At 34.9% G+C, this 18,398-nt stretch overlaps 1 protein-coding gene across 1 annotated transcript; it reads left to right on the forward strand.

The window, feature by feature from the left end:
* The first annotated feature begins 5,180 nt into the window (after positions 1–5,180).
* Positions 5,181–17,871, forward strand: LOC114304062 (homeobox-leucine zipper protein HAT1). Its single transcript, XM_082923554.1, has 9 exons — positions 5,181–5,533; positions 9,871–9,938; positions 10,154–10,473; positions 10,562–10,641; positions 11,049–11,163; positions 11,266–11,320; positions 15,542–15,693; positions 16,723–16,842; positions 17,691–17,871. Exons 1-5 carry the CDS (start codon positions 5,181–5,183, stop codon positions 11,053–11,055), a joined length of 828 nt encoding a protein of 275 aa, XP_082779680.1. The 3' UTR covers positions 11,056–11,163; positions 11,266–11,320; positions 15,542–15,693; positions 16,723–16,842; positions 17,691–17,871.
* The last annotated feature ends 527 nt before the right edge of the window (positions 17,872–18,398 follow it).

Raw genomic sequence — 18,398 nt, forward strand, 5'->3', positions numbered from 1 at the left:
CCAAAGTTGCCTCGGCTCGGGAACTTAGGTACGAAGGGGAAAGGTCATGAATTGAGCACCCCCGCTCGTTTGATCAAAGATCAGCCTCTACTAATCATGATATGCTTTTTATAAACATTATGTATTCTTGTTCCGGTGTATTGAGGTAGCTTTACTATGTGATGCACACAAGAAAGTATAGACTAAAATTGTAAGACTTTGAACAATTCAACTCATGTTTGTTTACGAAAATGATTTGAATTTGCCACCTCAAGTGGGCTTAAATATTGCGGATTTGCCATCAAACATAGTAGGCTTAAAACATGATTTGCCACTCAACAAAATGGGCTTAAAATTTACATTTGTTGAATTGTGCCAATTCAAACAACAAGCCTTCATCCACAGGCATTTATGTAGTTTAGCATTTAAGCACATAGCCTCATGGCAAGCATGCTAGACATGGCAACATTCACACTTATGCAAATATGCTAAAGCATAGAAACTCACCTAGTACTCCAAGCCAAAACAGAAACTAGTTAGAAAGATGCATGATCCTAACTATGTTAAGTGTCTAATGCAACACATGCGATAATGCAATTAATGGGCCCGGCTACTAATATGGCATATGAATTGATTTGAACAACATGCGATTAAACACGAATTCAAAGAAGTATTGAAGCGACAATGCAGTTTGAATGATGTGCCGAGACTTGGTGTATGCAAGACGAATGAATGGATGTAAGCATGTGATATGCTAATTAAAACATGTCCCTAATCTAACCATAAAAAACGATTAAATAAAAGGGAGAAAGACGTGGGGTTGGAAAACATACACACACGCACGCACACTTATTACAACATTACGCCCTCGCAAAGGAAGGTCTGAATGAATAAGCAAAGCTAATCTAATTAAACTAATTAAACTAATTATTACAAACCAATTGAATAACTAACAAACTAATTACTAATTATTACAATACTTTAATCAACTAGTAAACTAATTAATCAAAACACATGTACACTAACTAATTATGCAAGGCACTAAACTATGCTACCACTACTCCGCCTCAAGAAGTGAAAGATGCATGTGCTCGGTTTTCGGCCTGAAAAAGTCCTCCATTTTGCTCTCGAAAGGCTCTATTTGCAGGGTTGAGCATACTCCAGGGTCTTTCTGCTCCACCTTACCAAATCTTTGTTGAGGGTTACACCAGTGGCCTGTTGGCCATGGATGGCTGCTGCCGGCCATCTGTCGGCCAGAGGGGTGCACTGCCGGCCAGAAATAAAGCCTTGTCGGCCATTAATGAGGCACTGCAGGCCACTGATGCTCTGAGTCACCATACTGCAACAGAGCACAAACAGAGCAAGATGAAGGTTTTTCCAAGGGTTTGTTTGTATTGTACCCCTCCTTATCATCTCAAAATCTCAAAGGAGTGACACACTTGGATCCAAAACCACCAATCAAGCAATTTCATTGCATGATGGCCAAAGATCCAAGTTGTACAATTTCGATAAATGCACAAATATGACCAACAAGACCTTCACCCTATCATGCATGATCAAGGGCAATGGAGACTAAGGAAAGTGGCACATTTCATCACTATTGAGTATGAAATGTCCCATTTTCCTTGTGTTCAAACTAACGTTTGGTTTGAACACATGCAATGCAACACAAAGACATGCTTTATCTTGTCACTTTAACTTGTCAATTTTGTTTACACACTTTAATTACCAAATCATTCTTTAATCCATTAAGTCTATTGGTGAGTGTCCTCTAATGGAAAGATGGCTCAAACCACAAGTTGTTTTGGGTATGAAAGAGGTATTACATTATTGGTAATGAACCCCCTAAGGGATTAAACCTTTAGGTGTAACACCTCAATTTCACACTTTGGCAAACAAATGGTTTGAAACCACTTTCAAAACAAAATCAAAAAGTGAGGAAAATAGGGAGATTGCAGAGATTTAGGTGCTGAAATTAAGTGATAAAAGCACTAAAAACATGCAACCAACTCACACCAATGAGAGTTAAAGCCTTAAAACACTATACTAGTGAAAGAATTAACACTACAACTATGCCATGCAAGGCTCAAATGAAACAAACCACCAAAAACAAAGGCAAAACAGCCCTAAACATGGTCTAAAACATGCTGGACTCAAGACACAAAAAGCCAAAACATTAAGCTAATACATGGGGTTGCACTACAACTATGCAAAATAAGACTCAAACTAACCAACCAGCCTAAAAAAGAGCTAAAACAGATTATTTCAGAGGTTAAGACATACTGGACTTGAGCTAAAACAAGCTAGATTAATAGGCTAAAACATAAAGATATCTAGGCATGCAAACAAGACACAAGGAGTGGAGGCTAACCCCTCTAATTTTGGACTTCGAAATAAGTTCTTTACCACTGAAAAACCTCTGAAATTCAGTGGTTAAGAGGCCCAAAAAGGTTTGTTTTAAAGTGATGAATAAAGGCACAAAAGCTTAGCAAACTAACTAGCAAGAAGGATGAACCACCCCTTAACCAAAAAAAAGCTTCAAACCACCATTTTTAGGTCATAAAAATAGAGGTTTTTTTAGTTCAAAACCAGCCTCAAAACAATTTTAAAAAGTGAGAAAACAAGCATGCTAAACAAGTAAACAAAGTGAGCAAACTACCTCTTGAAGAAAAGAGCAATTCTAAACACAAATCCAAACTAAAACCACTTGCTAGAGCTCAAATCAAGTCTCAAGGAACCTCAGCTCAAAGAGAAGTACCTTCTATTAGGGTAGTGTATGCAAAAGTGTAGAGAAAACAAGCTTCAAGGCACAAAATTGTAAGAAAGAGAAAGAGAGAGAGAGAGAGAGAGAGAGAGAGAGAGAGAGAGAGAGAGAAATCTAGAGAGAGATTTTTTTGTCTTCAAATTTTTCTAACCCCCTCCACATGCTAAAGAGGGGTCCTATATATAGAAAATATAAACTCCCCTCACAAACATCCAGCCATACACGTGTTGGCAGATGCAAGAGTCTGTGCAAACAGCTGGCACAAAATATCACAAAATATCTACAGGAAGCCATCAGTGATGACCGGCAAGGCACATCAATCGCTGGCAGGCCAAATGCCATGGCCGACAGCCTTCAAAGATGGTCAGCAGGCCATCAACAACCTCATTCTGAAAAGACCTAAGCATGGTCCAAAGATGAAACAAAATGGATGCAGGGTTTGGAAAACTCAAACCGGTGGCGTTTTGCCACGGACTTCGAGCGTTCGGTGAACAATCAGACTCACCATTGGACGTACCTGCAAGAACATCCAAGTCTTAAAGGGCTGTCAAAAATGGGATGTCTACAGCATGAAACTTACTCTATCTCATAGAAAATAAGAGTAAGTGAGTACTCAAATTTAGAGAATAGGTTTAGAGAAAATCATTCTTGAAAACAAAGCTCACAGACAAGAGGTTATATCATTGAGGGAAACAAAGAGACTCTTCTTCCCACTCATGGAAGATGCATTGAAATCCATTTCCATACTTCAAAGATGGAACTAGAAAAGAGCTCACAACAACTTTGAAGAAGAGAGAGAGAAACAAGAATCAAACTAACTATTTAAAAGCTTCAAAAACACATATATACAATCCATATTCATACAAAATGATCTAAAACAGTGCTAAATTTGAAGAAAAAGAAGAAAAAACATAAAGAACATCAACAGAACATCACTAATGGATAAGCCTATGGAAGGGTGGCTAACACTTCCATCCTCAACAAAGTTTAAATCATATTTTAAAGCCTAAAAACACTCTAAAAATCAGTATATTATGACAAGAAAAGAAAAGAAAAGAGTGAAAGAAAAGGTGATGAAAAAGAGTTCAAAGATCAACCTCTTGAAAAGAGGAAGAGCTTTTTGATTCACAAACTTCAATCCAAACACCCTTAAGTATTTGAAATCACTATCAAAACTTCAGCCAAAAGCTTCAAATTCTAGCTTCAATGGTGTATCTATAGTGTATCTATATTCAAGAAGGTAGAGAATGCTTTGTATGCCTTTGGAAATGTTTGCTCACTAAGTTTTCTCATCCTAAACTCAGAGGGGAGGTACTGTATTTATAGAATTTTAGCTTCTCACGTCGAAAATATTTTCAAAAGAGAACAACTAGCCAAATCTCGTGCATGGGAGCAGCCTGCTGTTGGAAAATATCTGTTTCGCTGAACATGGCCGGCCGCCCAAAAAAAAGTGGCATGCTGGTCAACTTTTGGTCTTGTTGCTCTTTGAGTGGTCAAGCTAAAAACATAGGTTTTTGTCCAAATGGGGTGTAAGGTTTTGGGTTTGAAGCTCAAAACTGAATTCTTTTGTTAAAGATTTGAAAGATTGTACAGCATAACGTTTCATCATCGGGTTTTCGAAGTAAAGCGCCCAAGTCTTAGGGCCGGTTAAAATGGGGTGTCTACAGTGATCCTCTATCTCCCTACTTATTTGTTCTGTGTATGGAAAGGCTCTCCAACATGATTAGGTGTCAAATGGAAAAAAAAACATTGGAAGGGCATCAGAGTAGCTAGAAAAGGGCCATTATATCTCATCTATTCTTTGTAGATGATCTCCTCTTTTTTGCTTAAGCAGATCAAGCCAATTGTGAGACAATTATGAACATAATGTTTTGCCTTATATCTGGTCATAGAGTTAGCCTACAAAAGTCTAAATGTTCATTTCTCCTAGTGTGGTTAGCAGAAAGGTTAAAGAGTTGAGTCACTACTATGGAATAGCCCTAACTTGGAATTTGGAGAAATACTTAGGAGTGCCCCTCCTTCATAGTAGAGTTGATAGAGGCATCTATAATAACATTTTGGAGAGAATTCAGAAAAATTTATCCAACTGGAAAGCCAATACTCTCTCCCTAGCTGGAAGAACTACCATTATACAGTCTATATCCTCATCTATACCCTCTTACATATGCAAACAACCAAACTTCCCCAAAGTGTGTGCAAACAAATTGACAAGCTTAATAGAAATTTTCTATGAAGGGACTAGAGTAACAAGAGGAAAGTGCACCTAGTAAATTGGAGACAAGTATGCAAGAACAAACAAGAGGGAAGGCTTGGCATCAAAAGAGCTGACGATCATAACATAACACTCTTAGCCAAGCTTGGGTGGAATATAATTAGTGAAAAGGACTCTGTTTGGACTATAGTCCTCAAAGGTAAATATCTCCAAAAAGAATCCTTGATGGATTGGCCTATTAAAAGAATTCATTTTCATACTTGGAGAAGTATTATTAAGACCAGAGAACTTCTCAAAAAAGGTGTCAAGTGGACAGTAGGCAATGGCAAGAGCATATCCTTTTGGAATAACTGGCGGTGTGGAGATAACACCATTGCATCTCAATGCCCTAGTGTCCATACCTCAAATTGTATGAAGGTAGCTGATGTAATTAAGAAAGATGGGACTTGGAAGCTTGATGAAGTTACGGATATCATTCCACAATCAATTTTGCAGAATATGTCTCAAATCCATCTGCCACAATTTGTTGAAGTCCTAGATAATCCTACTGGAAAGAAGCACCATCTGAAAATTTCTCTGTTAGTGCAGCATACGACCTGTTAACAGGCAATGGTGAGAGCATTACCAAGGTTAGTTGGAGCTGGATCTGGAATAGAAAATTCCTTAGAAACTAAAGGGCTTCTGCTGGCTGCTATTCCATAAGAAACTGTTAACTAATCACCACAGAAGTATCAGAGGTTTAACTATGGATAATAGGTGCCCCAGGTGCAATTCAGCTAGAAAAGACATCAATCACTTGCTCAAAGAATGCTCCAAAGCGAAAGAAATATGGCTAGCTACAAGAAGCCACAGATGGGTAGAGATAAATAAAAGGCAATGTCACGACCCAAACCCGCCCCTATGAGTTTAGCGTCGTAACCAGCTAGTAATCCTTGGATTACCAAAGGCCTCTGAACAGGATAACATAAGATAGGGGCTGCGGAAGCAAATATACAAAATTAACATAGTCCATATAGCTGTGCTGACATACATGGGACAAAAATCTTCAAAACAAACTTATATATATACAGGTGTAACATCAAAAATACATTAGTCTTACATCACTCAATACACAGATAGGGTCAAAGGATACTTAGCCTAAGTACAGATATACAAAACAAGCTCAACTAAAGCCTTGACATAATTCTCTCAAAAGGAACTTCCTCAGGAGGCACGGTAGTTGGCTGACAAAACGGAAACTTAGGCCATCAACTCTAGGCCTAGTCACGTGCCTGCTTACCTACATGCATAATATAAATAGTGAGCTGGAGCCCAGTGCATAATAACAGAGTAAAGAGGTTTAATGAATGTTGTCCATAACAATTACAGAAAACAAAATTCAATTGTTGTCAGAAATGAATTCGTAATTATGTTCAGAAATCATAGTGCATAATAGATACAGTTTCAGAGTCGTATTCATAATTAGAACTTGTAGTTAATCATACGTGGCACATTTATTAGCACTAGCAGACACTACTACAAAAGTAGTTAAAGATCACACTTTGACAAAAAAAAAGATCTCACTTTTATTGGAAGTGTGATAAAAAAAATTAGATTGATATTTTAATCACACTTAATTTGATTGAGTGTGATAATATTTATTTTTTATGTCACTTTTCAATTAAGTGTGATTATATATATATATTTTTAATCACATCTTCTAATTAAAGTGTGATTATATATACACTACTACTTTTTAATCACACTTTTTAAACAAGTGTGATTATATATATATATATTTTTTAATCACACATTCTAATTAAAGTGTGATTATTTATATATTTTTTAATCACACCTTCTAATTAAAGTGTGATTATATATATACTACTACTTTTTAATCACACTTTTTAAATAGGTGTGATTATATAGATATTTTTTAACCACACATTCTAATTAAAGTGTGATTATTTATATATTTTTTAATCACACCTTCTAATTAAAGTGTGATTATATATACACTACTACTTTTTAATCACACTTTTTAAATAGGTGTGATTATATAGATATTTTTTAACCACACATTCTAATTAAAGTGTGATTATTTATATATTTTTTAATCACACCTTCTAATTAAAGTGTGATTATATATACACTACTACTTTTTAATCACACTTTTTAAATAGGTGTGATTATATAGATATTTTTTAACCACACATTCTAATTAAGTGTGATTATTTATATATTTTTTAATCACACCTTCTAATTAAAGTGTGATTATATATACACTATTACTTTTTAATCACACTTTTTAAATAAGTGTGATTATATATATATTTTTTAATCACACATTTTAATTAAAGTGTGATTATATATATCCCTAAATAGGTGTGATTGTATAAAATATTTCAATTTGATTTTTATATAAAATATACAATTCCCAAATCCACGCCTCTATTCTACCCATGAATGATAGAGATGACTCACTACTAGAAAATGAGGCTTTAGACACGGAACTTTTTCACCCATTTTTTCATCTTTCTATCTCTCTGTCTCTGTCTCTCTTCTCTCTCTCTCTCTCTCACTCTCACTCATCAATCTTCTCTGTCTGTCTGTCTGTCTGTCTCTCTTTCTCTCTGTCTATCTCTCTCATCTCTCTCTGTCTCTCTTTTCGTTATCTCTCTCGCTCATCTCTCTCTATCTCTCTCTCGTTTATCTCTTTTCGCTCTTTTTTTCTCTCCCTCTCTCTTTGTCTATATCTTTTCACCTATTTTTTCATCTTCCTCTCTCTCTTCTCTCTCTCTCTCACTCATCACTCTTTTCTTTCTGTCTATCTGTCTCTCTCTCTCTGTGTCTCTCACTCATCTATCTCTTCTCTCATCTCTTTTCTCTCTCTGTCTCTTTCGTTCATCTCTCATCTCTCTATCTCTCTCATATTTCTCTGTCTCTCTTGCCCATCTCTCTTCTCTCTCTCTCTCTCGTTCATCTCTCTTCTCTTTATGTCTCTCTCGCTCATCTCTCTTCCCTCTATCTCTCTCTTGTTCATCTCTCTTCTCTCTCTATCTTTTTTCTGTCTCTCACTCTCTATCTTTTTGTTCCTCTCTCTCTCTCTTATCTTTTTCTCTCTCTTTCTCTCCCACTATGTTCGCGTTGCTCACTTTCTCCCTTCTGTCTTCTCTATTTACTGAGCTCCCTCTCGATTTATCTATCCACTACAAGAAAATGCACTTTTAGCGACCACTTTGTCTCTCTCTTGCTCATCACTCTGTCTTTGTCTCTCTCTCTCTCTTTCTCTCCTCTATCTGTCTCTCACTCATTTTTCTCTCTCTCACCACCCATCTCCTTTACCACCTTCACCACTACTGCAAACGCCATTCCATTACCACCATTACTACCACTGTCGCCACTTCACCTCTACGACTACCATTGCTACTACCATTGCCACCACTACCACTACTGCCACTATTACTACCTCTCATTCACCCTTGCCACTTCATCTACTCTACCATTACCACAACTTCACCACTAATCTCCTTCGCCGCCGCCACCACCACCGCCACCACCACCACCACCATCATCTCTTATCCACCACCTTTACCACTACTGCCACTACTACTACCATTACCTCTCATTCACCCTTGCCACTTCATCTACTCTACCACTACCACAACTTCACCATTAATCTCCTTCGCGGCTACCACCACCACCTTCACCACTACTACCACTTTCTATCCTCTACAAAAAAAAAAAAAAAAAAAACATTAATTACAAAAAAATATATATTTTAACAAAAAATATTTTTTTTTTGATAACGGCAACTCCCGTCGCAAAAAAAAAAGAAAAAGAAAGTTAAACGACATTATTTTGTTATTTAAATTTCATTTCTGACAAAAAAAATATTTTTTATTCCCGCCTGTTGCTGTTTTCCATTCCCGCTTTATTCTCACTCTCTATCTCTTCTATCCGTCTCTCACTCATCTCTCTCTCTCTCACCACCCATCTCCTCTACCACCTTCACCATTACTGCAAACGTCATTCCACCACCACCACTACTTCCACTGTCGCCACTTCACCTCTACGACTACCATTACTACTACCATCGCCACCACTCCACTACTGCCGCTACTACTACCATTACCTCTCATTCACCTCTTCCACTCCATCTACACTACCACTACCACAACTTCACCACTAATATTTTTCGCCATCACCACCACTACCACCATCATCTCTTATCCACCACCTCCACCACTAATGTCGTTACCTTTCCTCTACCACAAAAAATTAGTTCATGATTTTTACTAACCAAAAAAAATAGGCCGTAGAAAAATATTTTTCATTGACCACAGAAAATAAACTTTTATTTTAGTGGAAAATATTTTTCATTAAAATATTATCCCTATTTCTACCAAATAAAAAATAATAATAATATCTATATTTCTATCATTTGATTTTCATACATACTTTTTGATTTTTTTCTTTTTAATCTCTATCATTTGATTTTCATACATAGACTGTCTGATTGATTTGTAATCGATCTGTGTTTCTCTCTTATTTTACTTTTAGACCCTTGTGTTTATATATTTGTTTTTGATGCAAGATTGTTTCTTTTTTTTTTTTTTTTGAAAATTTTCTCTTCTCTATTTGTTTGCTGAGAAAACCGAGCATTAGAATCAAATATAATTAAAAAATAGCTTGATTAGTTGTTAATTTTTTTAATATTTTAATGATTAAAATATTAAAAAAATTCACTAAAAATAAAAAATACTAATTAAAAACTCAAAAAAATAATTTTCAAAAATTGAAACAAATTTTTAATACAAAATCTATTTTGACTCGTTCAGACTCGTCCATTTGCCATGTTTGAAAAAAAAAAAAAAAAAAAAAACTAACAAATTATTCCAAAATTCCCCCCCAAAAAAACTAACAAATTATTCCAAAATTCCCCCCAAAATTATTCCAAAATTCCCCCCAAAATTTCCCAAAAAAAAAACTTTCCTTCCTTCGGTACGTGTATTTTCTCCGATCTCTGTTCTGTTTCGATTCTCTCAACTTTCCAGATCTGCTTCATCTTCAAGCTTCAATAATGGCCTACTTTTCAACTTTCTAGATCCTCTCTAAACAGATCTATAGCTTTATTATCTTCACAGTAATTCAACATTTTTTTTTATATATTTTAAATCGATCGTTTTTTTCACTGATTTGGGGATCTATACATGCAGATCGAAACTCGGAGACTTGCAGAGTCGAGACGAGATCGTTGCTGAAAGGAATCGACGTGAATCGAGTTCCTTCGACGATCGATTGCGAGGAAGAAGCTGGAGTTTCGTCTCCGAACAGCACGATCTCGAGTATCAGCGGGAAGAGAAGCGAGAGAGAGGAGCCCAACGGAGAGGATCTCGATCTCGATCTCGAGAGAGCTTCATCTCGAGGAATCAGCGACGAAGAAGACGGTGATACCTCTAGGAAGAAGCTTCGTCTCTCCAAAGACCAGTCGATGATTCTCGAAGAAAGCTTTAAAGTTCACAACACTCTCAATCCGGTAAGTACATAGCTCAGTACTACTGGTCTTCCATGGAGGTCAGGGGTATTTCGGTATTTTACTGAGAATTTTGGGCTTTGTTTTGCAGAAGCAAAAGCTGGCTTTGGCTAAACGGCTTGGGCTCAGACCTCGTCAGGTGGAGGTGTGGTTCCAGAACAGGAGGGCTAGGTTAGAACTTTGTTTATTTTTTAATGGTGTTTTCGATATTTTAAGTAGAGTGAAAGTCCAGGAACTCCAATCAGGTGAGTGATATATATTTTCTATCTTATTTTTATCATTATGAAACACTTATATGATGACCTATTAGCTAAGGGTTTTAAATGCTGCATGATACTTCGGAGATTTTCTATGTAGAAGTTAATTTGATTGGGCTGTTGTCCCTGACGGGTACCTTCTACCATTTTGGAGAATAGTTTTTGAGCAAAATATAACCAAATAGAGAAAATATTGCAAGGATTAATTTATTCAATCTAAAACAAGTTTCATTACTGACTAGATTTAGTTATTCATAATTTTTAAATTATTTGCATTTTTTTTTACATGTTGATTTATGTAGAAGTTTATGTGATTCGCAGCCATTAGAGGGCGGTCCTGGCCATAAGCTTCCCAAAAGTGAAACTACGGAAAATAAAGCTACAGTGCTCTATATTGGTCGAATTCCACATGGGTTTTATGAGAATGAAATGGAAGGTACAATTTTTTTTTTAAAAAAAAAGTGTATATATACATGTATGTGCTGATGTGTGTATGAATTTCAAAGCAGAAAATGTTTTATTGTTCATATTTGTGCAGGTTTCTTTAAACAGTTTGGAACCATCAAGAAACTTGACTTGCCAAGAATAAGAAGGTTGGGGTCTTAATATTATTATTGCTTCTCATTATTGTTATATATATATATATATATAATTTAACTAAGCATTTGTGAATACAAAGCTAAATTTGAAGATTTGTTTAATTATAATGTTTGTTTGTTTAATCGTTATCTAAGAAGAATGGACATTTCTAAGATTTTTAACCATGTCGGACGCATCCACTCACTGCAAGTCTCCTATTTAATTTTTTAAACTATGCATGCTTTATACATTTGGAGGACACATGCTTAGATACAAATAAAGCATATTATCAGTTTGAAGAAAACAACTTGGATCCAATAATAAAAATAAAAAAACAATATTGTTTTATTCCCATTAATCTCTCATCCTTTAGAATTTTTAAGTTTAGGAATTATAAAGGCCATATTGTTTATAAACAGAGCTTTCTAAAATAGATATTATGGCCTTTTGTACAATGAAGAAAATGCTTTCTTACTATTTCGATATAATATAAATGTATTTGCAATGTAAAAAATTGAGAGAATAATTATTATTTTAATGTATACATAAAAATGTATATTTATTTGTTAACTTGTCTCTAAAATTGTATGAAAAGAATGGAAATTATTTTTTTAGCAATGACATCCTCTATTACAAAAAAAAAAAAAAAAAAGTCATTTTATTATTTAAATATTTATTTATAATGAAAATAAAAAAAATCCAAAAAAATTTTCATTCTCCCTCCTGCCTTTTCCATTCCCGCTCGGTTCCCCCACCCCAAACCCAAAATCCCTAATCTCAAAAATCCCTAATCCCTTCCCCCCCCCCCCCATTCCCGCCCGGGTTTTCCCCCACCCCAAACCCAAAATTCCCAATCTCTTCAACCAGTGCAGTGAAGCAACTTCACACCCAACCTCTCAATCCATCGCGCCTGGTTCTTCAAGCTGAACAAAATGAGCAGTAGTAGTAGAAAAGCCAAGAACATGAACAACAATCCCATTTACAAAAACCCTAACTCCCCAATCGAATCCAGAATCAAAGACTTACTCTCTCGAATGACCTTGTCCGAGAAGATCGGCCAGATCACTCAAATCGATCAACCAGTGCGGTGAAGCAACTTCACACCCAACCTCTCAATCCATTCAATCACTCATATCAGAATTTCAGTCAAAAAACAAAAAAAAAAAACAAAAACCGTTCAACTCTTTCTCCTTGATTACAATTTGTGCCCTAGTCTATCAACACTTCTTTTGCTGAGTATCAGAGCCTTCATTCATCCTCCACCGCGGCATGTTGAGGACGTATCAGAGCCATGGCTTTGGGACCAGCTCTTTACCGAAGCATTCTCCCACAATCTGATTGGAAGGGACTCTCACGGTACACATGTATCTCTGTTTCCTTCCCTCTCTTCCCTCCCATTTTGAACTCTAGGTTTCTTCTCTGATATTTTCATTTTGTTTCTGTTGTTCGTGTGTTGTTCTAATGGGTCTGAAATGCTTAGATTTTCTCTGTTCTTTGTTAAATAAACTAAGCTATCGGTTTGTCATTGCGAATAAAATAAAATCTGAGTACAAATTTCAAACCAAACTACTCCCAGATTTCATGATAATTTAAAGACCCAATTTTTGGATAGCTTTCAACATGTAAATCACGAAGCTCCCAAGTTAAAACATGACTAAAAGTGAAATCGCATAAAAAAAAATTTTTTTAAAAATTCGTAGGTTAGTTTTGTACTCTGTCTCTCTCTGTCACTATTTGTTGTTCTTATTTGTTGGAGCTTCTCTATCTTTATTTATTTACTCTTTTTTTTTTTTTTCTAGATGAATTGGAATTGGAGTTAGTTAATTGTTATCTCATTTAGTGAACTTACTGGGTTTATGGTATTCTTTTGCAATGTGGGAATTATAATTGCACTGGGTGTTTGCTAAGAGAGAGATAGATGAATAATAATGGCTTTTTTGGGTGTGATGTGAATTGTTCTTATTTTTTATCTTGTATCATTGCCTTAGGAAAATTTTTTTTTCTTGGCTGGAATTGTTCTATTTCCCTCCTAGGCACACAAACAAACCCTCTTTCCTTCCCTCTCTTAAGCCAAGAATGCTCCATCTAATTGTGTGCCTGTGAGGTCTTTGTTAAAAGTTGTAAGCCAATTGGCGTTTCTTCCAAATTTAGGTCATACCATGCATGTGTCACTTGCCTGCTAATATGTAAATTCTGATTTGAATCTTTTTTACATATGACCTAGTATATACTCTGCAATGGTGGATTTTGAACCTCTTTCCCTCTTTGATTTTGGCTGCAGTTGGGGTCTGTCTGCTACAGGAGTTGTTGGCTGCTATGTCACAGGGGAGTTTGGTTTTGTAATGTTGCTGTAATGTTGTTGTGCCCCTGCTGCTACTGTATTGGTGTTGTTTTTTTTTTTCTTTTTTTCTTTTTTTCCTTGGTTGCTCTTGATTGGTTTGTCTTCCTTTGTTGCTTTCTGTCTAGTGGTATGTTTTTGCCAATCATTATGTTCTTGTCGTTCTCTGTGGGTAGTAAAACATTATATATATAATACTAATAATGTATATAATAATTTAGTTGTTGTTGCTGCTGCTACTGGTCTGTTGCTGGTGTTAGGTTTGCTGCTGGTTTTCTGGGCTGCTACTAGCTCTAAAAGTTCAGGAACCAGAGCACCAAGCGCTGCAAGCATGGCCCAGCGAGCATGCAGTATTTCAAAGCTGCAAAAAAACCAAAACAAAACAGATCACTGGGCAGTTGCAATTTAGGTAGAAAATATCGTTCACCATCACTAATAAGTATAATTACAATATTCACCCTCAATCAAGCCTATCATATCTAGGACATCATACTGCATTTTACAAACTATAAATAATGGTAACATCCGCTTTTCTCCACAGTAATACATTCATGTCACAAAATTCTAATAATTGATTAGGATATTTGGTTAGCCATTGTTTGAAACAAGTAGCGGTTACTATTTCATTGCTCATGTAAGACCTCCCAGATGATAGCCACACTAAGTCTGCACTGCATACTCTTTGCCACAGTTCAAACTTTAGTGATAGGAAATCTGCATTCATATCCATAAACTGACTCTGTTGGCCAAACATTAACTACACATAGCCACATAAAAATTAAAATTAAAATTAAAAAATTTGTTGTGCCAAGAGACAAACATTAAGAAAAAATGATACATACTTGAAATATTTCTGGAAAGCCACAGGATCCCTACTTAAACCTACAATATCAAAGCCATAGTTCCGTGGTAGTTCTCCAGTCAAATATGAAGGATAGTCTATGAAATTGGTCCCTCACCAACTTTCTTGGCTTGAGCTTGTTTATGTTTGTTCTCTTGTCTTGCCTCCTCTTTATTGATGTAATTCATATATGTTATATATGGCTTTCTCATCAATAAAGTTTCTTGATTTGCTGATCAAAAACAAATAATATAAATAATAATATGAATTTCAATTTTGATATGAGCTCAAATTTATTATAAACAATTCAATTATGGGTTGGTTTGTGATAAGAATATAATATAACTAATAATTGTTTGTCTTTTTAATAGTTACCTACTACAATAACAAAATGGATAAAATCTTGAAAGGAGTGTATGGCTTCTTCTAAACGTCAGGTTTAATGTTTTCTTCCTTTTTTTTTCCCTTTTGGCTGTGAGGTTACTCCTGAGGTTGGCAAAGAAAATGGAAGCCATTTACTTCTTAATGATCAAAACAAATACAGATCAATGTTGACTCGCACATATTCATCTATTTGGATGATTGGGGGCTTTATATTCATAATCTACATGGGCCATCTCTATATTTGGGCCATGGTCGTGGTTATCCAAATTTTTATGATAAAAGAGTTGTTCAATCTACTCAGGAAAGGACACGAAGAAAGGGACCTCCCAGGATTTAGGTTGTTGAATTGGTATGTTAAACCAGATTCTTGTCAATGTTCAACTGTCAACTGAAGTGTGGTGTTTATCTAGGAGAGCTATTCTTGGAGAAAGCTCATTAGTTAAATGAATGACAACTAATGAGCTTTTTCAATTTATTTAAATTCTAAGTGAACCAAATTTTGACACAATTGTATAATTTGTAACAAACATGTTGTATCTTTCAACGGCCAGCTTGTCCTTCTTTGCCCTGTTTTTGGGTTTCACTAACATCCAAAATTTCTGTCAATGATCTCCAAGTGAGTTTGATTGCTATATATGACAAATTGTTTCTGTTTGCTTTTAATTTCAACAGGCATTTTTTCTTCACTGCTATGCTGTTTGTATATGGCCGCATTCTCAACCAACGGCTTGCCAACACTATTACTTCTGAGAAATTCTTCTATCATCTTGTGAGCGGCTTTATCAAGTATTACATGGTTACCTGCTATTTCTTGTATGTTGCAGGTGAGTTTTATATCATTATGCATTTTCCTGCAAAAGGTTTGGGGAATCTTACAATTAATATGCCTCTTGTAGATCTGCATCACACTTTAAAACGCTACCATGGACACTAGTACGAACACAGACAACATCGATTTTCAAAAAAATTAGAATACTAACATGGCATGGATACTAGAAAAAATATTTCATATATTTTTATTTGCTATGCATATGAATATAAATTTAGGGAACAGAGATGAGAGACATTGATGTATATGTAGGTGTATTTTTGTTTTTTCTACTCTCTCCTTATTTATTTCTATATATATATTTTTTTGATCCAAAATCTGCCTTCTAAAATTATCACTGTAAAGGTCTCTTGAGACACATCTACAGACAGCGTGCATGTTGTCATCCTGTCACACATTTTACATGCTATTCAAAGTTGGCTCAATATCTATGGCGGCTCATAAAAAAATGGAACTTCTTTACACTATCAAATTGCTATATATAGATGTATGGTCCATTTGAATACTATTCCACTATCCATTGTGAATGTACATTAAAACGAAGATTCTCCTCGGAAGTCTTTTCTCTTCCATTCAAGTTATATATTATTGGTAATTGAATAGTAAACATAGCCTATAACCGTGATTAATAACTGTCGCTGCAAATAAAATACAAAAAGAATTTTATGGCTATAGCGACAGTGTAAAACAGATGGAAAAGAATTAAAATATAGCAGCGGTTCACAAAATGTCACAAAAAGTGAAAGATATAGCAACAGTTGACCCGTCACTATAAAGTTAGCAAATAATGGGTAAATTTAAGATATAGCGACATTTATAACTGTCACTACATCGACTGTCACAATAAAAATAACTATACCAGCGTTTGAGGAAAACGTCACTATAAGGATATGTTGACGGGGCTATTGCGGCGGTTTGGCTGTCGCTATTTCAACCGCGGGTAAAGGTTTTTTAGTTTTTAGTGACGCTTTTTTCTGCTTTTAGCGATAGTTTTGGCGGCTGCTAAAAGTGAATTTTTTTGTAGTGGTGTTGAATCAGGGTGTGCCTGGCGCAAGCTGAATGTGCAGCGTGTCTTGGATGAATCGACTAAAAACCATGTTAAAATGCGGTCAAAGGAAGCTAAAAAGAAGCTAAGACCACGAAAGTATGTTGTGGATTTGATTTGCAGAATCTCTTCTTCATAATTAACTGGTGGATTAAACATGCTTATCTCTCTCTCTCTCTCTCTCTCTCTCTCTCTCAAACACTAATTTTATGCTTTTGCATCTATATCCATTAATAATTTTTTGATATGTATGTGCTGCATAAAGGCTTTATGTTTTGCTATCCATATGCCTGAGTAAGATGTAGTTTAATGGGCATATGCAGGAATTTTACCTATTGAGATTTTGCCTTCTGGTTAATGTTTCATTCTTGCTCTTTCCAGAGAATTTTATACACTTTATCCTTTTTTTCTGTTACCAAGATTTTATTTAACTCAAAAGCTCTAATTAATGTTATTGGGACATTTGTGGTTTCTTTTCCTTTGAAACTTTGTTTAAAGTTATATATGACCAGAACCTGTATAAGTGTACAATGTAAATTTTCAGAGTAGAGTTCTGTTGAATACTTGGTTATTTTTATAAAGGTCATCCATATTTTGCATCCTTGGTGTTAATGTAAAGTGGTTTCTCTCTTTACAATGTAATCCATGACAAACTAATTCACGAGATCACTCAAGTCATCATGCAGAGGATTTATTACCTTGAAACAATGCAGACTAAGTTAGAATGAATTATTATTTTTAGAACATTGCTTATGAAATACACATGCTTAAATGGTTTGTGTGTTTGCAGCTGCCATCTGTGTTTCTAAGTTACATTTTTATGCTTCCAAAATGATTAAGATCAAGTAGAAATGATTAATGTTCTTATTTTGGTTTGCTGAATTAACTTTTTAGTTTATTCATATGCATCAGCGGTTTCTGAATTAATTTGTGTTTTCATTTTTCAGGTCAGAAATTTTTTGGAGGGATGCAAAATATGGTCCAAGAATTAAAGAACTTAGTTTTTTAAGTTTTTTCATTTTTTAATATATGTAAGCACAGATAATTTTTTTTATTTAATTCCTTTGTATATAGTTTTGAATATTTAATTTCCATTTATGAAATATATGACGTTATTCTATTCAATATGTGGTTATGATTCAAAATATAGTATATAGTGTGTATTACATTATTCAAATGTGCATACAAAAATAATATTGATTATTTTTCAAATATGTAGCACCTTTTTTTTATCACAGATTTTATTAGTTATTAATCACACTTAAAAGATGTGATTTAAATGTTATTAATCACACTTAAATGATGTGATGTAAATATTTTTAATCACACTTAAAAGGTGTGATCTAAATGTTATTAATCACACTTAAAAAGTGTGATTAAAAATGATCATTTTTAATCACACTTTCAAGGATCACACTTAAAAGGTGTGATCAAAATATTTTTAATCACACTTAAAAGGTGTGATCTAAAGTTTTTAATCACACTTAAAAGGTGTGAACTAAAGTTTTTAATCACACTTAAAAGGTGTGATCTAAATATTTTTAATCACACTTAAAAGGTGTGATCTAAATGTTTTTAACCACACTTAAAAGGTGTGATCTAAATATTATTAATCACACTTAAAAGGTGTGATGAAAGCATTTTTTAATGACACT

Source organism: Camellia sinensis, chromosome 4 (genome assembly GCF_055761805.1).
Source record: "Camellia sinensis isolate YWXY chromosome 4, ASM5576180v1, whole genome shotgun sequence".
NCBI classification, from domain to species: Eukaryota; Viridiplantae; Streptophyta; class Magnoliopsida; order Ericales; family Theaceae; genus Camellia; species Camellia sinensis.